This window comes from Bos taurus, chromosome 29 (assembly GCF_002263795.3).
Source record: "Bos taurus isolate L1 Dominette 01449 registration number 42190680 breed Hereford chromosome 29, ARS-UCD2.0, whole genome shotgun sequence".
NCBI lineage: Eukaryota > Metazoa > Chordata > Mammalia > Artiodactyla > Bovidae > Bos > Bos taurus.
Window position 1 is genome coordinate 24005246 of NC_037356.1, and position 27410 is coordinate 24032655.

Here is a 27410-nt window from a genome sequence, read left to right on the forward strand (position 1 = left end):
GGAGAGGAGAGTATGCCAGGCAGTTGACAGTTTCTTCTAGGATCCCACAGGACCAGAATCAAGGGAAAGCTTTCAATCTTCAACCATATTTACCAGGAATACATTTCTCACAAGTTGATTTTATTAAATAGCTCACTTACCTTCACAGTAGGCAGAGTCTCCCTGGACAGAAATGTAACCATTCTTGCACTCACAAGTAGCTTTGGTATTCCAGTTTTTGCACTCTGAGTTTTCACCACATTTAGGTCCTTCAGCACAAAAGTTATGACCTAGAAGAAACAAATAAAATTTTACATCAGGAAAGAGGAGAATAAAAGACTTCCAAATAATAAAGCATGAGACACAGTTATTATATGTCAGCATACATGAGAATACACCTTGGCAATATGCAAAGGTAAATTTGCATATCCATAAAGAGGAATAAAAAACTGTGGACCATCCCATACCTGAGAATTTTCTCTCCTAATTCACAAACTTGCTGAAGTTATTCCTTTTTGAAAGCTTTTACCCATGTTGATTCTGAATTTTCTTTCCACTACTTTCTTATGTGACTAGTCTTTTAAATGGTTTTATTACAAAATTTATGATACATAGGAAATATATAAAATGAATATATATGAATATATCAAATAAAATTCGGAGAAGGCAATGGCACCCCACTCCAGTACTCTTGCCTGGAAAATCCCATGGGCAGAGGAGCCTGGTAGGCTGCAGTCCATGGGGTCGCTAGGAGTCGGACACATCTGAGCGACTTCACTTTCCCTTTTCACTTTCATACACTGGAGAAGGAAATGGCAACCCGCTCCAGTGTTCTTGCCTGGAGAATCCCAGGGATGGGGGAGCCTGGTGGGCTACCGTCTATGGGGTCACACAGAGTCGGACACGACTGAAGTGACTTAGCATAGCATAGCATCAAATAAAATTAATACAAAAAGTATTATCAATACCTATTTATTAAACATCCCCAAAGAATCCCCTTCTCAGCCATCAGAGACAACTACCCTAACAATTCCATTAATCACTCCCTTATATATTTCTGTATGCTTTACCATACGTAGGTATGTATTTCTAAATAATAGATTATTTCGTTTTGGCCATTTTGGACTTCACCTGTGAAATCATACTGTACCATATCCTCTATGGCATATGTTTTTTTTTTCCTGTTCATTCATATTAATGCCTGTGGCTATCATTCATCAGTGGTATATAATATTTCATAGTATAAATAGTCCACAATTTATCCATTATACTTAGTATTGACTGAGTTATTTGCAGGTTTTGAATTACTAGCACAGCTGCAAGAAACATTCTTGAACATGTTTCCTGAGGCATACTTTTTTAACCACATGTTTTACATTTCTTTGCCCAAGAGTCTTTTCTTGAATCTAAGACATTCCCTCAGGGATAGTTATTTTTCCTCTAACTATAGTCTTCATAAATTCCTTTTAGTGAAGATAAATCTGACAGTAACTATGCTCAATTTTAATTTATCTAAATATGTCCTTTGACCACCCTCCTACTTGAAAAGCAGCTTTACTAGGTACAAAGCTATTTTGTCTCAACATTTTGAAGACATCCCATCGTTTATGGCTTCTGTTATAACTGTTGACAAGTCAATTGTTAGCCTAGTCATTCCTTAGTATGTGACAAACCTTTTCTCTGTGACTTTTAAGATCTATTTTATTTGGTTGGTTAAGTTGATGAGCTTTGTTTTGTTTCATATTCATTAACTTTAAGGTTTTTAGGTGTGAATTTATTTTTATTTGTTCTTCCTGGGATTCCTTGCGACTCTTAAATATAAAGATTTAACCAATCTTTTATCAGTTTGGAAAATACTCAGGTATTTTCTCTTCAAACATTCTCTCTTCACCATTGCCTCTAAATCTCTCTTGCTAGAATTATAATGAGATTGCTATTCTCCTTTCTTTCTTAAGCTCTCCTCCATGTTACTTCTATTGCCTTAATATTCCCATCTCTTTTTTCTATGCAGAATTCTGTTTAACTTCTAGATGTATCTTTCGGTCTCTTAATTCTCTCAAGTAGTGTCATATTCACTCAGTCATCCACATCATTTTTATTTTACTGGTATTTTTTTAATTTTCCAGAATTCAATGTCTTTTTAAATCTCCTTGGTCAAATTTGTAGTCTCTCATTCTTTCCTCTTTTAATTTCCCCCTTTTAAAAACATATTAGACTATATTTTACACAGACAACTCCAGTATCTTCAGTCTTCTGATTTTGGTTTTTTTCACTGAGTATCCCGCATGGTTACTATTTTGTGTTTTGAATGATTCTTTTATGATTCTTTGTGAGCTCATATTTTTTAGGATTTAATCTGCGGGAATTATTTGAGGTTTGGGCTTTAAAACTGTACTTCTTCAGAGAGGATCTGTGTTTGCTTTAGTCAGGTGCCCGAGGGAACTATCAACCCACAATCACTTTCAACTACATTTTGCCTTGGGACATGGATTGAGCCACACAGGTAGAATAAATTTAGATTCTAAGCTTTCAGGAATGCAAACTCTTCTCTGCCATACTCCCTATCTAGAGTCAAGACTGACAGGCAAGTCTCCTCTTACAGACTAGATTTTTCCTAGCCACCCACTGAGGAGTTACCCTTCAAGATTCTTTATTTATGCAAGCCTCAGGCTTTTCCTCCTGTCTACTTAAACAGTAGTCCATTAGAAGCCAGATTCTACCACCAGGGACTAAAAATTGACCTCTGGGCAAATGCCAACTCCAGTGTGCTTATCTCAATGGAATCAACCTTTTTTCTGGTCTCTGATTTTTTTTTTTTTTGGTCCTACCTCTATTACCAATTCTACCAATCTCCCGACCCTCAAAAATTTTATATATTATGCACTTTTAGGTTACACCCACCACAGGAATTGTGAAGTTCAAATATAACAAGGTATATAAAAGGTGCTTTATCATTTTTAGCTCATACATTTTAGCAAGTAGTAACTACACTGCTATATCACATACTGTAGTCCCATAGAAAACAAGTGATCTTGGAGAAGAGATCTAATACATAATTCAGGGTCTTTACTAATAAACACAGTAAGTCACTTTGCCTGTCTAGGTACATATACCAAGAAAGGGCAACATCAGTGATTTTCACACTATTCCTGAGTCTTGGGCACAGCTGAGTGGTTGGTCAGAGCTCATGTCCTCCAGCCCTGATTCAAATAAAACAGCTTTGCTTTTCTACTGTTGAAACAGTGACTATATGAACAACAGTTTTTGGTTTTTAAAAAATATAAAAAGCACTGAACTATATAAACTCCAAGTTTAACTCCTTTTGGTGATAACATTCTAGACTGTTCTTCCTTTGAGACAGAATTTTAAACCAACATTCTTAGGATAAAAGATAATAACTCCTATTCAATAATAATACTCATGTACCTATGTCTGGCATTACACTAGATGCTTTAAATAGGGATAATAATATACCTTATTAATTTGTGTGGAACAAGTTAAATGGGCTAATTCATATAAAGCACTTAGAGCACATCTTGATACACACTAGGAGGTCACTAAATGTTAGCCTCCGTGATAAGAATGATAATGATTATGATAACAGTACTGCTGACAATGATGGCTAAAGTTCAAAACAACTTGATGATAACACTGTTATCCTCAGCTTCAAGATAAGAAAAGAGAAGCTCAAACTCATTAATATCTATCTAATAAGTGGACATGCCAAGATTCTAAACTATGTCTGGTAAACTCCAAGGCCTATATAATTTGTTTTTTTCTATATCCTCTCACATACAAAAAATAGTTTAAAAAAAAAAAAAGTGAAAGATGTAGACACTACTTGTGACATTAGAAAGTGGATCCAAGGCTGAGGGGAGCATAATATCATATCCAGCCTCACTATCTGACCTGTTAACTGGTGACTGCCTCAGTCAAAATCAGAGAAAAAACTTAATGTGTTGGAAATGTGAAACCTCTGTCAGCCAAGAACACTTCTACAAGGACTTAAAAGGCTTATAATAACCATTAAAGTACTTGATGTTTCTGTTAGCAAAAGGACAATTTTTAGGTATCATAGCTTTCTTTGCCAGAGGAAGTGCCTGGACTTCCCTCCCCACATCACAATTGATCAATAATTAAGTTGTCACATTTTCTTTTATTACAAAGTTTGACTCAATGTCAATATGAATGCCCTTTGTTGCATGACTTTTTTTTTTTTTTCTCTAGGATATGCAACTTCACTTTCCACAAACATTTGATAGCCTGGAACAAAGCCCCTCAAACACTGTTGACTTTCCAATGCACATCTCTCTAGCAGGCATGTGCCATGTCAATTCACAATGCAGAGAGTTGGGTCAAATGTATTTCAAAGACAATGAAGGGCCCATGAGACAGATTAATGGTATGGACAAATCCACTTTGTCTGGGCCTCACCATTGTGTCAAAAACATGTGTTGTTGTTGTTCTTTTTTTTTTAATTAACGCAAGCCTTCATTCAAGCAGTATTTATTCAGTACCTGCTTGCCTTTCTACATGAGTGAACAATCATCGACTCAATATTTACAGGTCTGCAGCACTATGCAAGACCCTGGGGGCAATGTCAAGGTGTTTGAGACATTCCATGACCACAAGAGAATTAGAAACTCTAAGGTGAGGTAAGCCAAACCCAGAAGTAGCTAAGTAAGATGTGAGCAGTACAAATTATCATAGTGTGCCAGAGAAGAAGAAATCCCTTCTAGCTGATGCCAAACTTAACCTATGACTCATCACAGGTAGAAACTTGTGCAAGACACAGGATCTGCAAGACACAGATCCAAATGGGAGGAATGGGACTCCAACCCTTGAGGAAGAAGGGTAAGTTTGAAGAACCTCAAATAATCTGGCACAGTTGTAATAAGAATGATTAACATTTATCAAGCACAAAATACATGCAAGGTACTCAGTAAAGTGTTTCAGATGCATTATTCCACTTAATTCTATTAACAATCCTATGAAACTGGGATTATTACCCTATTTCACAGATGTGGCACTAACTCAGAGAAGTTAGGGCATGAGTGAAACTACACAGAGCCACGATCCAGGTGTGACTGATGCCAGGGTTCTTAATCAAAAAACAACAATTTTATAAGCATCCTACACTCCAAAGGATTAAAAAGATATTCTTTTTTGCATGCCTAGATTTAAGCAGATTACATTTTAGATTTCTTTTTCATACACACACACATATACAAACATGTACACAAGGCTGGGCAATTTAAAATATTCTTTTAAAATACTAACCCTAATCACTCCAACTTCTTTAAGTCAAGATCTATGTCTGACTCATTTCTTTCAACACAAAGCTTCCCACCCAAGGACAGCTGTCTGTGGAGAAGGATGGCTTATAGGCGAATGCAAAAATAGACAGGTAGAAATATGGGTGGTTAAATTAATGAGCGAATAAAGATATGGATGAATCTACAGTGGTATTTTAATGCCCCCTCTTGAGCAACTAAAAGGCTAATGGGACTCGTTTGCTAGTCACCATTTTTCTTTAAACATTTTTACTGAAGTACAATTTACATACCCAAAAATTGACCTATTGTAAAGACAAACTGATAATTTCTAGTAAACTCACACAGTTATACAGTAAATCACCACAATCCAGTCTTAAAACACTTTCATCACCCCAGCCGGTGATGAAATTCTTCAAAACCACCCTGCATTCTTCAAAACCACCCCAAGATAACTGGCTGCCAAGTCATAAATCCTCAATCAACTCTCCACATTTCAAAATCTTTCTAAAGGTTTGGTCTTTCCTATCTGCTGTCTGAAAGGCATGGCATTTAACTTATAAACCCTTCCCTTCAGGATATCTGTCTTCAGTTGCCACCTGCAGTCTTTTTCTCTAGTCCTCTTACTAACTCTTGGTACAATATTTTCTTCAGAAGCTGGTTATCAAAACAGATTGATGCATGAGATTCTTCAATGTTACCTTCTTTCTTTAATCAGTATCTTTTTCCCCCAGAATTAGAAGTTGTGGCCAGACTGTAGAATACACACACACATGCATACATACATACTCAATATCCATGTTCTTTTATTTGAATATTTTAATAAATGAATCTGGAGTCTCTGTGGGCTTCCCTCATAGCTCAGTTGGTAAAGAATCTGCCTGCAATGCAGATGACCTGGGTTCGATTCCTGGGTCCAGAAGATCCCCTGGAGAAGGAAATGTCAACCCACTCCAGCATTCTTGCCGGGAAAATCCCATGGACAGAGGAGCCTAGCAGGCTCCAGTCGATGGGATCGCAAGAGTCAGACACAACTTAATGACTAAACCACCACCAGAGTCTCCGTAATTATCATCCTATAATTAGAAGCACACAAAGTAACATCGTCTAAATAGCAGTGGTCCAAAGACAGAGAACACATTTGTTATAAAAGTTGCTGTTTGTTGACTTTTTCCAATTTGCCAGGCACAACAACTCTAAAGATTAGTATTATTCTCACTTTACAGATTAGGAAAATGTGGTTGGGACTATTTTATCCAAGGTAACACAGCCAGGAAGTGGCAGAGTTATGATTTAACTCAAGTTCTTGTTAAGACCACTAAAAAAATTATTATCCTATGATTTAAAAACCTCAGAGCATAGACAACTACTACTGACTATTCTCTGATGATGTTTGTAGATCTCTATGCCCAGTAAAATTTTCAAAGAGGGACCCAACTGTAGGTTCTGCCAATCTGTTCTTAAGAAAAATTGAAACAAGGCCAATGCTTGTGCCCAGTCTCTTCTGTTCTCTGGTTAAGAACATTCACCCTCCTCTAGAAGCAATAATAAAGGCTCACAGGGCCCTCTACAAACAGGAAGTAACATTGTCTTGTATACCCCACTTTACATATTTTACATCATTATAGCCACAGCCCACTTGACATTTAATTTGGATGACCTCAGAGTTGTCTCATGGCTCACCCAGCTGAAACTGCACTCTTGATCTTAAATCTGATATCCATGCTCCCCAAGTTCTCCATTATCAATCTGCAGCACTTTTATCCACTTAAACCATCTTTTTTTTTTTTAAAGGAGTCATCTTTGTCCTCTCTCTTCAAATACTGCCTCTTCCTAAGTTCTATTCATTTTATTTCATGAATATCTCTGGAATCTCTTTTTCCTCCACTCCACGGGCAATAAAAAAAAAAAAAAAAACCTACTCCAAACTATTATTTCTCAAAAAGAAAGCACCTAATTTGCCTTCCTGTTCCTCTTTTTGCTTGTCTCTAATCCATTTTCCCCACAAACAAATCCTTTTAAAACATAGATTGGATCATGTCACTCATCCCCTTAAAAGTCTTCTCCCAAAGACTTTCCAATTTCTCAAGAAAAATTCAAAATTCTTAATTCTGATTTGAAATGACAAACAAGGCTCTCCTTTCCCTCTGTCATCCCCCCCAAGTGTATCAGCCTTTATTTGAATTCCTCTAGTACTCCAATCTCTTTCCTGATTCAGAGTCTTTGCAAGCTTGTCCCACTAACTCAGAACCTATGACACATCCCTGCCAGAATAATTTCTACTCAGTTGTCAAGTTCCCCAGCTTAAATATAATCTATTCAGAGAAGGCTTTCTTGTCCCTCAAGTCTAAAGAAAATTCCATTACTCTCTCCTATATTTCTCTCTTCTTGTTCATAGCAGGTAGCACAGTTACTTATTACATGTTCATTTCTGTGTTTATTTGTTGAGTGTCTGTTTCCACATTAGAAGCTCACTTCAAGGGAAAGGACCCTACAAGTTTGTTCCCTTTGTGCCTAAGGCAACATCCGGTGCATGATAAACACTCAAGAAATATTTGTAGAGTTGATGACTAAATCCTCTTTCTTCCAAAAGTAAAATTAAAAGAGTGCTTTAAAATGAATAAACCAAGACTCAAAGATGTTAATTACCTTCTTTGTGGTCTTGCAGCTAGTAGGCAATGCCTAAAAGATATATATAGACTCAAATATGATTCTAATGCCCAGTCTCTCTCCACCACTCTATATGACATCCCAGCCATGATTTTACTCATTAAGGGACATTCAAGGAATGCTGACCTGACCCGAAGAGACCACTACTCCATCACTCAGCATTTTCTAGTCCATGACATGCCTTGAATCTTTCCAAAGGAACAAACCGTGTTTCTTTCTCCAGGATACAGTCCACTATTACTTTGTTGCTTGGGGACTTAAAAGTCAAGAGAGAAATAACACCACACAACAGAACACCATTCTTGGATGAGATACCAAAATGAGTAATATCCTTTTGGAGCTTATTTACACTTGAGTGGTGGAAATGAGCAGATGCTCAGAGCAAGACACACAATCTGCTGAAATGGAATTCCAGGTTTTACTCCAACCGCTTCCTTAATTTTAGTTCCTGGCAGAGATACCATTCATTTGTTTGACAAATATTAAGCCCCATGACGTGTGTCCAGCCACTGTCCTAGAAAATTGGGATAAAACGAAAATGCCATAAACAGCATAAACATTCCCTCATTCATTTAACACTCTAGTTGGGATGGCTATTGTTGAGGATTGGGTTACAGGAGATGTTGTGATGGAGAGGAGCAAGGTGCTTCCAAAATGTTATCACACAGAGGGGCCCTAACACAAGGTATCAAAAGGAGATTTGAGGGATGAATGAGGTTGGCTGGACAAGGCACAGGATTTCCAAACACAGGAAGGCAGCATGTGTCTACAACATGCTCAAAGAAATTGAAGAAACATAAATGTTGAGGTCATATTTTCTCCTTTCACTGGGAGCCGTCTACAATTTGGACTCCCCTTCATGGCCCTGAATCTAGAGTTCTATTACTAGTGAAAAACCAACAACACTTATATAAAAAAAAAAAAAAAAAACTCTGGTTTCTTTAAATCCATTGGCTTAACTGCATATAAAATCCCTGCCCATCATAATGAAGCCCCCACACTGCCATTCTCAAGATCCCACTCTGTAACTTTTCAAATCACAGCAAACCATCCACTCTTTCTGCTTTATCTAGGGCCAATGATGGATAAGCATCTGTATGATTTACTGCGGTGATTTCTTCCACAGCAAGGAATGAATGGGTCACTACTCAAGAGCAGGATTTAGTTTCTCTAATATAAAAGTCTGATTCCACATAGAGCATCACTGCTTGCTCTCAATCACATGCCCCTAATGTATCTCCAAGAAGGCAACCAGGTTACCTTTGAAATGATGGACAATCTGAAAACGCACCCCATATTTCCCCACCCTAACTCAAATCCTAGAAAGCCAATACCCCTCACAGCACTGCTGCTTGCCCAACCTTGAAAGTCACAAAGAGCAAAGGTACACTGAGTACGATATATTCCAGTGTTCCTAGTTGATACGGAAAGAGCTCCATCCATGGACTGGCCGAGAGGAGGACTAAGGCCCAAAGATTCTTTATGAGAACCAGATGCCCTAGTGTACTTCACAACCAACACACATGCCACAGGAAGCCTGGGCCCTGCAGGGGTGAGGACGCTGCTTCAGCTTCACAACCTTCATGAACAGAGGGTTGTGACATCATGGCAGAGGTTGTGACCTACTAGAGACAGAGCTCTCTGGATTCTCATAGGTCCTTAGAAAGCACATGGTTTTTCAATAGTAGTCACACTTAAGGGTCTTCCAGTCCAAGGCAGCTTGGCCTTAACTTCAAGTCTTCTCTCGAGGGTAATGTGCCTCCTTCCCCACACTCCTTGGGCCTGGATCCACTGCAGCACTTTTAAAAGAACAGAATTCATGGGCTCCCCAAGACTCTCTCCTCCAAATGCCCTGTGTTCTCAGCCTCAGGAGTTGAAAATACAGACCTGGCTTTCCAGTGCCCACCATGGCCCATGGCTGCAGGGATTTTTCTATCAATAGGCAGAGCACCTGGCCCATCTACAGACTGCCTGCTCCTCTATTTAGGCACTAGCTTACCTTCCATTAAGTGCCTCTTTTCCAAGTCTCTTTTTATCTCCATTACACTGAAATCCTCTAAAACCCATTTCAATTACAAATTCACCTAAAATGAAGACAGACTAGAAAAAAAGAAAATCATGCACCACCAAGATTCTTTGGGAGGATTTAATTGAAGGGCATAAAGCCTTAAATAGTACAAATAATCTCAACTAATTTCAGCCCAAGCCAGATGACAAGGCAAGTGAGCATGAATTAAAATTACAGATAAACACGTTGGGAACAGATGTTGAAAAGAACTTTTTCTCCAACACTGAAAATCTTCAACATGCAGCAAAACCCTCCAGAGCCATTGGCAACATTCAAGATACAATTAGAGCTGATTATGAAAGGAATAAAACCCTGAGGAGTGTGTCAAGAATTCTGGGGTGGGCCAAATGATTGTTGTGTTTTCCTGGAGCGATCCTGAGACTACGTGGTCAAGTTGGCATTTTTTTCCAGCATTAAGTGAGAACACCAGCAAGTCATGAGCAATCTTTCTGCTGGGGCTACATCCATGCTTTTATTACTTCTTCCCAGGCAGAAGCATAGATGTTATTCCAGCGCCCACTCTCCCTTCTCCACCCTCGTGGCCTTACACTTAGGTAGACGGGCTCCTGCTGTAGCCATTACTGCAAGGTAATGCTGCTGCTGCTGCTAAGTCACTTCAGTCGTGTCCGACTCTGTGCGACCCCATAGACGGCAGCCCACCAGGCTCCCCCATCCCTGGGATTCTCCAGGCAAGAACACCGGAGTGGGTTGCCATTTCCTTCTCCAATGCATGAAAGTGAAAAGTGAAAGGGAAGTCGCTCAGTCGTGTCCGACTCCTAGCGACCCCATGGACTGCAGCCTACCAGTCTCCTCCATCCATGGGATTTGCCAGGCATGAGTACTGGAGTGGGGTGCCATCACCTTCTCAGTAATGATGAGGATAAACAAAATTTTTGCTGCTGGCACAAACCAGCCAGCAGCATCAGCGAGAAACTACAGCAGTGATTAGGGCTGTTCTGGGTGGTGCTGCTGGTGACTAAGACCTTGGATCCCAGCAATTGCAAAGTGACCTCCCCCTGCCAACGTCCATTACCTTTGACTTTTTGTGTGCATCTCCCTACTTGTCCTGCAGTTCTGTCCCTAAAAGCCTTCTGGCTGTACCAGGAGCCCTGTGGATTTAACCACATGTCAGCTGATTACTTCAATTTTTCTTTAAAGGGTAGAAAAATTATTTACAGCATTTGTCATGACCCAAGGTTTGAAGAGGTGAGGTGTCCATGCAACGAGTCCAGATATCAGTTCAGCTGATACAATGAACAATGTAAATCTGCCAGAGTCTGTTATTCTTAACTGGAAGGTCTTAGGTCTGATTTCCCCAAAGAGAAAAACTCCGTATGAAACTATAGTCTCCTTTAACAGAAATGAGGGGATAGGGTGAGCTGTATCATCACACTGTTATACAAAAACATAGACATGACTCAGTTAAAGAAAAAAAGCTTCATAATCAAGCCAACAAGTTATATCTTGAGGAACCAAGTCATAAGTCCACAGGAGTTTTAACACTGTTCCACAGATGAAAAAAAGCCTTCAGCTGGTGTCTATTACAAATTAGCACTTGCCATCCACCTCTGCTGCTAAGCTTCTAAGTCGCTTCAGTCGTGTGTGACTCTGTGTGACCCCATAGACGGCAGCTGACCAGGCTCCCCCACCCCTGGGATTCTCCAGGCAAGAACACTGGAGTAGGTTCCTATTTCCTTCTCCAACGCATGAAGGTGAAAAGTGAAAGTGAAGTCGCTCAATCGTGTCTGACTGTTTTCGATCCCATGGACTGCAGCCTACCAGGCTCCTCTGCCCATGGGATTTTCCAGGCAAGAGTACCGGAGTGGGGTGCCATCTCCTTCTCCGGCCATCCACCTCTACAAGAACTAAATCATGTGCTCCTGCTGCTGCTGACCTTCCACCCCCTCTGAAAGGAGTTCAGGGTGGAGAGTAGAAATCAGGCACTCTGTGCCCTGGGAAAAACTGATAGGTCAGGTCTTCAGATCATTAGATACTTTCAGGAGTCGATTAATGAGCCCAATTCTTGTATTTCCTCATATCTAGAAAAGCACTAAAATCCTTCATGGTGACAACTGTTTCTATGACTAGCAAACAGCTTCATGAGACTAGCAGAAACCTTCTGGAAAAACATACGCGTTTTACTCCCCCTTCACCAAAATCACATACATGGTGACCTATCCACCCTGCCTCTTTGGAACAGTTTCTCAGAGCTATCTGAGGTGCTGTATTCTGGGCCGCAGTCCTCACTTTGCCCCAAATAAAACTTAAATTGCAACATTTAGGTTGTGCATTTTTTAAAGTCAACATTGGTACTAAAAATAATTTCATTCAATGTCACTGGAGTGAAAATGACAGGATTATTCTAAATGATATGAACATATCTTCATCCCTCCCTTTCTCCTACAATTACAGAAACGATTCATAAAATGTGGTCATGAAAACAAGCATTATTTTTTAAAAGTTGGAGAGCTTTATGGATTTGATTTAATCAGCCAACTGGGGCTGCGGGCAAGGCGGGGAAGGTCAGAAAGGAAAAGCACCCTCTCTGCCTTCTCAAATTTCAGTCCAAGCCTAATGAAAATAAACCTTGGAGAACTTCAATCCCCAAGCAGGCATGAGAAAGGTTTTGACGCAGACTTCTGAGCGGTGATTTCCCTCAGACTAATGACCTGACGTTCCTAGTAAGACAGAGAGAGATGATAAATATACTAATTGAAGGGGCTTCAGTGCAGGTTTTGAAAGGGGAGATAGCCACATGTGTGTCTGTAATCAATACCATCAGGATAGCAGAAACCACATAGCTGAAATCACACCACACCAATGTGCTCAACCCTAAAATACCAATTTCAGGTCATGGGAATCCCAGCTCTCTGCTTGCTTGCTACCTGCCAATCAAAAGACTCTTTCAATCCACAAAGGAAATGGAACAGCCCTTCCATATGCAGGACAGAAATGACTTTACATAGAAATTGAGTGTTTCTCACCTTTTCATTACTTTCTGTTTTTGAGAGGGACAAGGAGGAGGAGGGGAGACGAGAACTGAATAACATGCCTTCGAAGAGGCCCGCCAGGCTTTCCTCATCTTGTCAGAATCAAAATTGTCCAGCCACCCCCCACCACGCCATTTATCTTCCAAGACTCCGCACAGAAACAAGAACACGGAGGAAAAGGTAAAAGACAAACAGAAGTCAAAGGAGAAAAATATTTCCCAGAATATTGTGAGAGACCCTTAGGCTACTTCCAAGGATGCTCTTGGGAAATAAATTGAAATTAAGACACAGAGTAAGATTCATGGGCAGCACAGGTCAAGACAATGGACATTTGAGCTCATCTGGATGAATTTTTGTACATCATATAAATTTATATTTATATTTTATGTGGACAAGTGGACGAAAAGTTCTGGGTTCCTCTCTTGTAATGGGTCAATGGGAAAGGGGGTAATGACAGTAAATGGTGCTGAAAAGGGCTTCAGTCAAAAATAATGCTTTCCTCATTCCAGGGTCTGAATTCTGAGATTGGCATAAATAGAAGAATCCTAAGAGAATCCATATGCCCAAATGGTTTCACTCAACCTGCTTCCCAGAAAAAAGACCTCCCCACCCTATCTTTTCTGAAGAAGTGCTCTGGTTCCTTTAAAACACAGACTTGTCAAGGGACATAAATAACTCCCTCACTCGCAGACGCAGACACCTCCAAAAAAATACGATCAGCTGCCAAATAAAGGAGCCGATGGTATTCTGGCTGAGAAGGAAGCAGGTGGGAGAAAGAAGAAAATCCTTAATTGTACAAACTGTCTCTGGCTATGATCTTATCTAGGAAGCCCTACTCCTGCCTCCCACTTTCCCTCAAAGCTGAGTCAACTTTGGGAAAAAGCCACCGGATCGCTAGCAACGGGAGCCTTGAATGAGTCAACTTTTCAATGAGCTACCATCTCTCTCAGCATCTTCACTGGTTCAGAAGAAACGTATCTGCTTTTCTGAGAAGTGTGAGCAGAAGCAATGGCACTTGTTCTATTGTAAATTAGATCAGAGCAATGAAAATCTTGACTTTCTGTGGGATAATCAATGAGCCTGTTCTAATGAAACCATAAATCAGGAAAGGATTTACATAAACTGAGTCCCACTTGGCACCTCAACAAATAGCAAGTGATGGATTTTGCATTAAATTGTAAGAGCTACCTAACAACCCAATCAGTTACCAATAAATGTATCCCTCTGAAATATCCAGTCAATCTTTAGTCTTTCTAAAGCGTCCCAGCTGCAAATACACATGCAGGCAAGAAAGCAGATAAATCAGAGGAGATCCTCTGATGGCACACTACGAATTCTAACAGCCATTTATGGCTGTCTGCGTATTAAGTTTTCCTGGGAATTTTACCAAAAGATAACTCTCTTATGACTAACCACTAGCCTCAGCTGAAAACCTGCCATGATCAAACAGATACTTTTATATATCAGAAGGAACTAGAGGAGGGGTCAGCAAATGATGAGCTGCCACCTGTTTCTCAAAATAGAAATTTAATGAAACACAACCACTGAATTGTGTATTTACCTATTGCCTATGCTTCTCTGGTGGCTCAGCGGTAAAGAATCTACCTGCGATGCAGGAGTCATGGGTTAAACCCCTGGGTCAGGAAGATCCCCTGGAAGAGGGCATGGCAACCCACTCCAGTATTCTTGCCTGGAGAATCCCATGGACAAGGAGCCTGGTGGGCTACAGTCCATGGAGTCGCAAAGAGTTGGACACGACTGAAGCAACTGAGCATGCTGCTTTGGCAATACAACAGCAGGTATGAGTGGTTGCAATGGAAACCTTCTGACCCCACCAAAACCTGTGGCCCTTTGCAGAAACTGTCGATGCTTATGCTAGAGAAAAGATGTAAAAAAGTAAAATATGATATAACTTGAACTAAACTGCTGTGCTCCTGGGTTCTTAACTCTAGATACTCCTGAGGTAAATCAAAAAGACTGTAACTCACTGGATATGTGAGAATGTGGGAAAGACTTTGTGGTGGGTAGAAGTTCAAAATAAAAGCTATTAGTTTAACTGGACTTGTTTTGTAAAATTTGAATACATTTTAGATCTACTAATCTATTTAATTCTTGGATGTTTCAGAGAGGAAGTAATATTTGATTTAGAGGATTTGAATAAATAATAATAAATTGGAAAAGAGAAGAATTCCAGCAAGAGGAAAGAAAACCATTTCTGCTCAAGAATTAATTACCAGGTAAGTGTTACTTAGTTGAAGCCTATTTTCCTTGCAGGAAGTAAAATTGTATATAAATCTATGTGTAAGGATTCAGTATATGTCATCCTCTGGCAGAAAAGGGAATTGGCCCATGGAAAAAGCTTAAAAGAATGCTTTCCAAACCCACTCATGAGGGAAAATGTAATAATAATGATAATAGTTATTAATATAATAATAGCCATTATTACAGGAAATGTTATTATTATAGGAACCATCATTTATTGAATATTTATCATATGTTAGTCATAATGCTAGCTGCTTATGCGTTATCCTATTTAATCCCCACAACCATCCTATGAAGTACATAGATTATATCCTCCTTTTTCAACTGATAAGACTATAACCAAGGGCAATAAATAGGATAAATACATTTCTGAGTAGCAGAGTTTAGGACCCATGTTATTATTATAATCATGCTATTCATTAAAGCTTCCCCCCCAAACCCACCTCCACCCAAAGCCCCATTGCCAAGCCCCCTTACCTCTGCAGACACTGCAGCACTGATTCTCCGGGAGAATGTGATCCTTTTCTGAGCAGTTCAAAAGAGGGCATGCTTCCGTAATTTTTACTAAAACTCCACCCTGCAAGCCAAATAATCAGGAAACAAAAAAAAATGTTCATTTTTTGAGTTGATGATCCAAACATACAATGCTCATTGTTAAAAGCCTGTGGTGATAACAACCTACAATAATTCTACCATAATGCAGTCACAAATTAAATTGATAAGACTCCTGGAAGAGAAGGCTACTTTCCCTTTCTATATCAAAATAGCCTCAATTTCAACAAATAAGGTGTTTTTTTTTTTCTTCTTTTACGTTTTAACAAATGGTTGTTGAGTATCTTCTGTGTAGCAGAATGTCACTGACAATGCAGAGCTGATAAATTTTCAACAGTTGACTGTTGGATGGGGGAACCCTAAAGTTAGCATTGGCTGATTTCTGTCATATAAACACCCTGACATTGTGAACCACTAACACTACATCACTGATTACGAAGTTGGGAGCTCTCATGAGCTTTTATGAGACAGTTTCAAGACTGCACTGGATCGCAAGCACTGTGAACCCAAAGATAAAGAAGACATCGTCTTTGCTCTTGATAAAAACAAACTAGAAACCATAATAAAATACACTAAGTCCTAAAAAAAAAAAGTGCTCTAATCAAGGTATGGCAATGTATCATTTACTCAATATTAAAGGGAATCAACCATGAATATTCATTGCAAGGACTGTAGCTGAAGCTCCAATACTTTGGCCACCTAATGCAAAGAACTGGCTTATTGGAAAAGACCCTGATGCTAGGAAAGATGGAAGGCAAAAGGAGAAGGGGCAACAGAAGATGAGATGGTTAGATAGCATCACTGACTCAATGGACATGAATTTGAGCAAACTCCAGGAGGTGGTGAAGGACAGAGGAGCCTGGTGTGCTACAGTCCATGGGGTAGCAAAGAGTCAGACACAACTTAGTGACTGAACAAGAACAACAAATACATCATAGGAGAATAATTAATTATACCAAGTGGGAAGAAATTATGAAGAGGATGCCACATTTGAAGGAACTAAATAATGGAATAAGAAAGAAGACAGTTTCCCAGCAGAGGAAACAGACAAGAACCAAAGTATACAGGTATTGAACTAAAAGTGGGTCAGTTAGATGAACACTAGATTCTCCCTAGAAATAAATAAAACCACTTACAAAAAAATTTTTAAATATTTGGCAGGTACATCTTATGACCCTATTTCAACAAAGGTCCTCTTTGTTGACATCACTAGCATCTATATTTAGTTTCACTCTGAATATTTAAAATTACTTCAATAATTACTCTAAAAGGCAGGATTTGAGAGTCCCTTATTTAATCTAAAATGTTCAGTTATTTTTTGTTCCCCCATTCTTAAAAGCATGGTTAAGTCAACCAAGAAGCAGCTCAAGTAGAATGGGTCTCATTTAAGGCTGAAAGGTAATTCTCAACACAGATGGGGAGAATAAGATAGCGCTGAGCCACCAGAAAGAATGCGGGAGATTGTGAGTTTTCTATCTCCAAGAGATGATTGTCATTCCAGTGGCCCCAGAATTCCCTGGTTTGGCAGGAATACCAATTCTATTAGGCACATCAATTCTAAAATATGAACATAAACATAACTTTAAATGTCAAATATAAATTTAATTTCCAAGTACTGATCATATGGATTACTGGCACCACGGTTTCCTCTCCTTTCTCATCAATTTCAGCCCAGGCAGTCCAACCTCTATGACTCCTTCTGGGTACCTTTGTTCCCTTTTCCTCTTCATTTCTTGATCTTTCTGTCCCAAGGCATCTAGATCTCATGTTTTTCTCCCATCTTAAAATTGGCCCAAAGATTCTGAGAATCAATCCTACTATTCACTCACAGTCCGCATTTCAGCTCTATTCTGTTCTCACCCCTCAAACCAGGCCACGCTGGATCACACCCTGGCCTCAACAGCTAGCACCAGTCTAAGGGTGGTTTGTCTGTCAGTTGTACCTCAGTTTCTACAACAGGGAATCAAATCGATTGTTACAAGCCAACAGATGTTAATACCCTTGCTATCAGCAGCACTGAGTTGAATGTAAGGGAAAAGACAATGCTTAATTACATACCATTGTTGCCTCTACGTCTATCCCTCAATGTTAACATATTTATTCATTATCTACTGCCTTCCCTGGTGGCTCAGTGGTAAAGAACACACCTGCCAATGTAGACTAGGTTTGATCCCTGGGTCAGGAAGACTCCCTGGAGGAAGAAATGCCAAACCACTCCAGTATTCTTGCCTGGGAAATCCCATGGACAGAGGAGCCTGGTGGGCTAAAGTCCATGGGGTCACAAAGAGTCGGACGTGACTTGGCAACCGAGCAGGGATGCACAGCCTCCTTGCACAAACAAGAATGGCAAACTCTGCTGGATCCGTTTAATCAGTTCACTGTGCCCATCCCTCGCCTTGGCTCATCCCTCAACCCTCAGAGAGTCCCTGAGGGCACTGGAGCCTCTTTGCAGGGAACCAGAAGTTACCTACAAGTTCCACATCCTCAACCCCCACAGCCCAAAGCCACTGGAGGTTCTTTACTTCAAAGGGAGACATGGCTGGGGTAACATTTACACCCCAGAACCCCACCAGAATCGGGGTACCTCTAACCTTTCACCTAAAATTGCACCTTTGCTCAGTTTCCTGCCTGGCCTAGCCTGAATCCCCTATACCCTTACTGCTTCCTCCCAGGAGCACTGCCTTAATAAATCGCTTGTACTTAATCCTGAGCTCAGGGTCTGCTTCTGGCTGAATCTAAACTAAGACGATTAGATAAATTTCACTCACACTGTCAAAAAATTAAACTGTTAAAAGAGATTAGTTGTAGGTGGTGAGATTCTGGAGTGATTTTCTTTTACTTTCTTCTACTTCCTTCCTCTGAATTCCAAATTTTATATCTTGAGTACATATTTGCTTTTATTTTAAAAAGCAATATTAAAACTGCTACAGAAGGCTTTTTAAAAATAATCACTCATGAAAGGTTCTTTTTTATATATAAAAAGTTGCTTTGACTGCTGATTAAATCAGTCAACAATTCCAATCAATCTTCAGTGTATTTAATGAATAAGATCATAGTTCCAACCGTTCAATAGAGATAAAAACCCTTTGCTTGAATGTGAAAATAATATGCACTGTGACTCTAGTAACCTAAGTGCCACCAAATCCATTCAGTTCAGCCACACAATTTGGTACACAACTTTATTTTCATACTCTAATAAGCATCTGATTAATAATAAATCCTCCTGATTGTGGTAGGTTTTTTAATGACCTTTGCAACTCAGCATTGGTAGGGAAATATAATTCATCCATTCTTTCTCATTTAGAGTGACTCACCATGTCACTCATCAAATATAAACACTTTCAAGCTCTTTACTAATAACTATACTTAAACTTGAATTTCTAATCACATACAGAACTCACATCTTTAAGTAAAGAAAAAAAAACTGTTACTAGCCTAAAAAGTGCTTCAGGGCAGCAATACTGCACATAACTGACTGAGATTGCTAGGAGAGTTTATTCATCTTGATTTAAAAAACAACAACAGGGGGGAAAAAACAAGCAAGCACAGTATGTTATCTTCTCAAATCACTTGGTGAAAATCTTTAAAACAGAACTTAGTTTCTTATCTAACTGGTAGTGCTGAAGCTTTGAAATGATCCCAGGAAAATGAAATGCATGGACTGCCAGGCAGCCTTTCGTCAACTAGGGATCTGCATTTGAACCACAGAACACAAGAAATTATTTGAGTAATTATTTGCTCAATTCTCCCAAGGATAGCGCTGACACGGTACCATTTTAGATGTCTAGGAAAGAAGTTAATTCATCACATACAACAGGTACCTTAGGGCATGAGGGCTTAAATCTTGCAAAAGGCTGTCCGAGAGAGACCGGAGGCGCTCCCCTCTTAGACCCATCACCCTCTCTCCCTGCTGACAACATTCATTAAATGTGTCCCAAAGCTCTTCTCTGGCTTTTTATAAATGCTACCCTTTATCAAGGGAATCAATGAGCCATAGCCTGACCAATCTGGTATTCTCAAATAGACTGAAAAATGATCATTCAATCTTTCTACATCTACTTTTTTACAATTCAAATATGAGAATTACTTCCAAGTAACTCTAACACCCATCAGGACTAGCAGTAGAGAGGCTAAGAGAGGAGCCTGGAGATTCAGACCACACAGGTTGAGAAACCAGCTGGTTCCCTTACTAGCTATGGGACTTTGTTCCCATGTGCCTCAATTTCCTCATCTGTAAAGTGGGAACAACAATGCTACCTACCCCATGGGGTTATTATGCCACTGCTGCTGCTGCTAAGTCGCTTCAGTCATGTCCGACTCTGTGCAACCCCGTAGATGGCAGCTCAACAGGCTCCCCCATCCCTGGGATTCTCCAGGCAAGAACACTGGAGTGGGTTGCCATTTCCTTCTCCAATGCATGAAAGTGAAAAGTGAAAGTGAAGTCGCTCAGTCATGTCTGACTCTTAGCAACCCCATGGACTGCAGCCTACCAGGCTCCCCCATCCATGGGATTTTCTAGGCAAGAGTACTGGAGTGGGGTGCCATTGCCTTCTCTGAGGGTTATTATGAGGTTTTATTAAATAAAGTTTCAAAGGTTTTAAATAGTGTTTAGAAAATACTAAGTACTCAGGAGATGTTAAGTGTTATTATCAGTGATGCTTCTCTTTGTGCATAATTATTTAGTAGATAACGATAGTAAGACAATAAATGAAGAAATCCATGGCTTTTAAATAGAGGATGAATACCTACAGTATGCCAATAACAATGGTAAGTGCCTATCCAGTACACTGGCATTTAACTCCACACCCGTCTCTTCGAAAGGTCTCCAATAATGTCTGCCCTGAGTCTCTCTGATGATAACAGAGACTGAATCACAATTATGACCCTTGTCAAGATCACCCGCTACTTCTGTGCAATTTGTGAAGGGGGCTGCTGGCTGTGAGTGACAGCTACAGGCTGGATACTGGGATCATCAGTTGAGTGGGTAAAATTGCTCTAGTCATCCCAGCTTCCCTTGAGGGGGAAGAAAAATGTAAGGGGTTTAGAATCTAAATCATCTTCTCTCCCCTCAAACAGAGGCAATCTACAGAGAACGTGACATACATCTTCTATTCAGGAAGGACATGTACGGTCATGTAGAGTAAGAAGAGCTCACGTGTGTTGAGGGCTGACTTTGTACCAGCCAGCTCTTCACATGCTTTATCTCATTTAATCCACTCAACACCCCATGCGGTAATGTGCCAGCCCCAGGTCGGGGACCACCCACCCACTCCTAGATCTGGAAGCTTCCACGGTTGACTGAGACACCACGGAGCCCTCACTGTCACACTGCCCTTGCCTAAGGAGCCGCCACATGGAGCCCACTGTCACAGAAGGACCACACCAGACTGCCTCGACCCACAGAATCTCTGCCATTCCCGGAGGCAGCCAGGAAAGCGTGAATGGAAAACATAATAGGGAAGTTCAAGGGACTTAGCCCCTGAGGTAGAGTCTGGTCGGTGAGAGACAGGACATAGGAAAGGCCTCCCCCGCCCCCTAGAAGCTCCCCATAAAGAACGAGATTTGAGCTCCCAAGAGTTTCTGTGGGTTTCTAAATGCCTCCTTCTCCTCACCCTTTCAAATACATTCCTTTCTTTTTGCCAGCAATGTGACAAAAAGCCAATGAAATGCCGTAAATGTGACAAAACACAAGTGAAATGCTTGGAAAGCGGGTCTGTTCTGAGACATGTGGTTCCAGCCAGCCTCCCTGAAGATGCCCACAGAACCAGCCATGCCTCGCTGTGGGGCTGTGGCTGCTCTGGAAGGCACCACCTTGTATCTGCTCCCCTCTCTCCCATCTTTCCCTCTGTCTCTCACTCCCACGATCCAGGACAACATCTCACCCACGTAACTGCCTGGCTAGCTCCCACCCTCATCCAGCACTGTGCTCAATCAGGACCTCCTCAGAGAGGTCTTCTCAGACCACTCACGCCCACCTCAAAGCTCTCTCTCCCTTAACCTGCTCTGTATCTTTATAGAATGACATCAGAGTTGACCCTTGAGCAATGCAGGGGTTAGGGACACCGGCCCTTCACACCATCTAAAATTGGCACATAATTTATAGTCAGCTCTCTGTATCTGTGTATCGATGGTTCTGCATCCAGGAATTCAATCAAGCACAGAGAGTGCAGCATCACAGTAGTTACTATTGGAAAAAAAATCCACGTGTAAGTGGACCTGCACAGCTCAAACATGTGTTGTTCAAGGCTCAGCTGTCTTGTATATCTATTTGTTTGTACCTTACTGCCTATCTCCCCACCAGACTGCAAATTGTCTAAAGACAGGGCTTTGTTCTGTTCACTGTTGTTCACCCAGAATCTAACAGCATGCCAATAAGTAGCACTTGCTCAATGCATGTTTGCTGAATGATTTACTGAATGAGATCTATGGTCCCACAAATCTAACCTGGAGGAATACATGAGAGGGGGCAGGCAGGAGACAGGCATTTTCTAACACTGTCTCAGACATTGAGAACTAGAGGTGGCACTATCCACAGCTCAAATCACAGACTAATTGCCCCAATACCTAATCAAAACCTTTCCCCAGGGTCAGCTGACAAGCTCCCTGACTCACGGTAGCTGCTAGCTCCCTTCCCCTTCTCACTTCCTTCCCTGACCGTCTTTCCCAAGACTACGTGATCCACAGCTGACCACAAGCTAATCACACAGTGACCGTGGCTGAGAACTCCCCATCCTGGACTTCAGCCCAATGAGAGTCTTTCCCCACCTTGGGCCAATATGCTCCACTTCAGAACCCTACCTAAAGCCCACATCTCCTTCCCAACAAGTAATGGGAACCGTAAGATTGAAACTTACTCTGCATTCCTGACAACTCTTGCTTAAAATCCGCTGGCCTTCTGCAAGGACTTTTCCTCCATAGATACATTTTGCTGTAATAAAACAGAAAAGCAGGTCAGATAGTCATACTATGTAACAAAATGACCTCCAAGGCACTGTCCAACTCCAGTAGATTTCATAGAACATAAATACTCTAAGCAACACAAGTCTCTGTGCATGTCTAGAGTAAGACATGGAAATAGTATGGGAATAACTGCTGAATCCCCTATCAGACTGTCATCTTGATTATGTTTGCCATGAGTCCTTCACACCAAGATTATACAACTATTTCCTTGTTGCAGTTGCTAAAAGACTAGAGAACGAATTGCTGAGGTCAGTGTTAAAACAAGAAAGAAGTGGCTGTTATCACCATGGAGTACAAAAGCAGTAGCTTTGATTCAGCTACTCCAGCCATAAAATGAATGACTGGGTGAAAAGGAACTCACATACATTCCATTCATCAGGACTTCACTCACAATACAGAAGAACACACTTCTCCCCTTTGTGGGAGTCTTCAGCTTATCTGTTCCCAAGAAGCTCAGAAAAGTAGGAAACACAAGCCAATACAATGCTATATCAATGCACTAGAGAGATTGCCTTTGGAAAGGTGAGTTTAACAGGCTAATAGGGAAGGCAGGCAGAGAAGGCAATGGCACCCCACTCCAGTACTCCTGCATGGAAAATCCCATGGATGGAGGAGCCTGGTGGGCTGCAGTCCATGGGGTTGCTGAGGGTCAGGCACGACTGAGCGACTTCACTTTCACTTTCATGCATTGGAGAAGGAAATGGCAACCCACTCCAGTGTTCTTGCCTGGAGAATCCCAGGGACAGGGGAGCCTGGTGGGCTGCCATCTATGGGGTCGCACAGAGTCGGACACGACTGAAGGGACTTAGCAGCAGCAGCAGCAGGGAAGGCAGGGAGGAGAGATGGGTCTTGGAAAAAAGTTAACAGAGAAGCATAAATGCTGACCCACTTTTAAGCTACTGCAGAATATGTTTAATTCGATGTGATCCTAATGTGTCTCTGTCAAATTCTCCAGTCACATCAATAGGAACAAGGAGGCAGCACCCTTGTGTTGTAGCAAGTGCTACTTACCAGCAGGCTGTTCCATTCTAGGTGAACAATATACCCCCTCCCCTGCACAATGAGGATCCTTCCAGCCCTACTCCTCAAGAGAAGAAAAACTGAAGATGAGCACTCTAAGAGATATCCACCACTAATTCACTGTCTTATCAATACCACCCCATCTCTCAGAGCCTCCATTTCTGTATCTGTTAAAAACAGGTAAATTCAGTTTGATAGTTTCTTAGTTCTACCATCTTCAGACTCATGGAATGTTCAGGTACGTAGGGACCTTAGCAAACAACTTATACAACTCCTTTTTTTTGGCCACAGGAAGAGGAAAGCTCAGCAACGTTGCTTTACTTGACATCAGGATCCCACAGCAGATACTGTGGTAGGCAACCCAGATGGCCCTCCATGGCCAAAGGTCACATTCCTGAAACTGTCATGATTGGTGATGACCAACAGCTCTCAGCTAAACAGCGATTGCAGACGTGCCCTTGTGCAAAGTCCAGGGCCCTTCCCAGAGCAGCTCACATCCAATAGGTGCCCGATGAAGGTATTACAAAGTCCGAAGGTCTTCCAGCTCCAGAACTTCTTGAGGAATGACTGAGGCATCTGTTGTAACTACACTGCAGTTCAACCGCGCCTGCCCAGTTCTGTCTCTTTCACTATCTCACTCCCACCCTGGAACTGATCTTGAACTTCCTAATAAAGCACAAACGAATCTCCATTTCAGTCTGTTTCCTCTAAGAACTTGCCCTGCAACAACACATACCTGACTCAAATCTGTGCCTCTCTAGTATCTGCTTTCAGTGAATGGCACTAGTATCCATCCCAGCCCCCCACCCACACGCCACCGCCTGCTGCTGCTGCTAAGTCGCTTCCGTCGTGTCCGACTCTGTGCAACCCCATGGATGGCAGCCCACCAGGCTCCCCCATCCCTGGGATTCTCCAGGCAAGAACACTGGAGTGGGTTGCCATTTCCCTCTCCAATGCAGGAAATGTTCTCCCGTGTTCTGGTCTAATCTTACCCGGTTCTTCCCCATACAACCATCAGACATATTTTAAGTACAAATAGGAGGCTCTGCTTCAAAATCATTATGAGTTGCTCACACCCTCAGAATTTAATTCAAATTCCTGAAGTCAGCATGCAAGGCCATCCCTGCAGCTCCTCCTTATCCCTTAGGTTTCACCAATTCCTACTCACTCACTCTCCCTCTGAAACTCCCAAACACTCACACCTCCACTGAGACTCGAGCCATGCCCTCTTCTGTTTCGGGATTTGTACACACTGCTTTCTTCTCCAGAACACTCAGTCCCATGCACCTGTTGCTGGTAACCTTCTGTCCTATATACCCATCAATTTCACCTTAATCCTGACATCCCCCTAAGAAGTTTTTTTAATTTTTTAACCTCCAGCACTGGAGAACCGTCCTCATCCTGTGCTTCTGTGGTACCCTGGACCTCACCCTAACAGAACATATATCACATTTTATCTTTCTTGCCCCAATGAGGGTAGGATCTATGTCTATTCATAATTTTATCCCTAGCCCCAAGCTACATGCCTCTATGGGCTTAATGTTAGTAACAATAATTTTAGAATTAATGAGCCTCCTAAGTAGCAAAAATAGAGACATTTGCTGATTCCCAGATGAGAGTTCTTCCTGCTATTCAATGCTATTCCAAACGTTAAAAACAGATACTAAGGTTTTCAGAGTAAAACCAACTACAAAGTAGAAAACCAACACAATTTTCTAGATAACTCCCTTCCTCGCTTCATTAAAACAAATTATCCCTGAACATCTTTTATGCCTCAATTTTCTAGATAAATCAGTTGTCTCTGACTCACTGGTCCTAATGAGGATATGGATTCCCAAATGTGCTTACATGGGGAGACCACACTTCCAAGGGCCTGAAATTCCTGCCTAATAAACTCCCACGCTTCCAAATGCAGCTGCTGCCAGCTTGGCAAGATGGCTCACTCCAGAGTGACAGTTGTGCTAAATACACTGCTGTCAAACCTGCCATCTGCTCCTTGGCCCAGGCTAGGACATAAAGACAAGACCTCCCTTCTCATTTTGCACCTTGCCACCCTCACGATGCTATGATCACACTTGCTGACCTGTCTGAAGACACCCACCTGATTTCTCTTGTCCTCTAATTGACACTCACCCCAGAGCTTCAATCTGAACACAGGAGTGTCTTACAGTTCACATTCAAACCACACACGGGAACACACTCACCCCTCAGATCTACAGATCTAGTGTAAACACTAAGTGTCCACTGAACTTCGTGTCTTCACGTACACATGTGTGTGCCTGCTAAGTCATGTACGACTCTTTGCCACTCCATGGACTGTAGCCTGCCAGGCTCCGATGTCCGTGGGATTTTCCAGGCAAGAATACTGGAGTGGGTTGCCATTTCCTTTTCCAGGGGATCTTCCTGACCCAGGGATCAAGCCCAAGTCTCCTGCTTGGCAGGCATTTCTTTACCATTGAGCCACCATCCTCACATATAGAGGCTGCAAAAGCCATCAACACGATGGCTGGTGTGCCTCAGCCATTCACAACCTTGGCACCGAAACAAGATGTGTACCTGATTATGACATCAAAAAGTACCTATGGAATTATCTTAGGACAGTTCAGCATCACCACTGAGGCCATGAGAATTTCCCCTGCTTTCTCATCTTTGCCCACTTCTCTGACAGTCACCCTCCTTCCCCTGCTGTATCCCTAACACCAGTCCTCACTATCCAACCTCTTGACCTACCGCCAAAAGGCTTATTTTTGATGTCTGAGGAAATTCAAACAGAAGGTGAGTCAGGCTCCGATGCCTGTGGCTAGGGCATTTGGGACTCCGTTCCAACAGCTTTTGGTGTGCGTGGAAATGTAAATGGATACCTGAAGCCCTTCACACCACACCGGGGACATGCAAACAAGACTATTTCACAGTGTCTGACCATGAAATTGAAACCCCGCACCAACACACATTTCTTCATGATGTCAGAAACAAATGTACTTGGGGTTTAGAGAAATAGGCAGTTGCATCTTATTGCACCCAGACACCTGGCCCTTCAAATTCAAACCTGATTTCCCTGGTGCAGTGGACAGACGCTTTTTGCCATTTGGATGCACACTAACTAAACCACTGACAGGCACCACATGGCACCCCTGTCAGATGTGGACGTGAGGTTACTCTGTCTTTATTTAGATATTTGCACCCTGCACACACTGCACCATCCCTTGGCACTCAGCAGCTAAGAACATCAAAATCAACACTCCATGTTGCACTTTAAAGGAGAGCGGCAGATCAGAAAGTCTGAACACCCAAGGAGCCAACCTCACTCGTTCACAGGCCTGGCTTCAGATACTGCTTCTCGGAGCAAGACACCCACATCAAACCAGTTCTCTCTCAGGCATCTCCAACGTTTCTGAAACCATTTCTTCCACCTGCTTTATTTCTGTTAATCACACTAGGAATCTCCCATGCACTTTTGTTCAAAACCTGGCAAATTTTGCCTTATAGATGCTCTCTGATTCAGTTATCTCAAATTAAAACAAAATGCTTACAGAGTACCTACCATGTGCCAGGTCCTTTGGCTATCACTCACATCGATCCCTTCCTTTTCATCTTCCCAAGCAGTATCTGTCAGCCGGCTTCATCACCTTTGCCTGT

At 41.6% G+C, this 27410-nt stretch overlaps 1 protein-coding gene across 2 annotated transcripts in view; it reads right to left on the reverse strand.

Annotated features, from left to right (window-relative positions):
- NELL1 (neural EGFL like 1) overlaps window positions 1-27410 on the reverse strand; it is a 1045899-nt gene that overhangs the window by 749454 nt on the left and 269035 nt on the right. For both annotated transcript variants that reach the window (XM_024987478.2, XM_024987479.2), the window contains exons 10-12: window positions 22649-22722; window positions 15720-15819; window positions 141-269 (exon numbers count right to left, since the gene is read on the reverse strand). In XM_024987478.2, the coding sequence (XP_024843246.1) occupies window positions 141-269; window positions 15720-15819; window positions 22649-22722 (303 nt within the window). The remainder of the gene's footprint in view (window positions 1-140; window positions 270-15719; window positions 15820-22648; window positions 22723-27410) is intronic.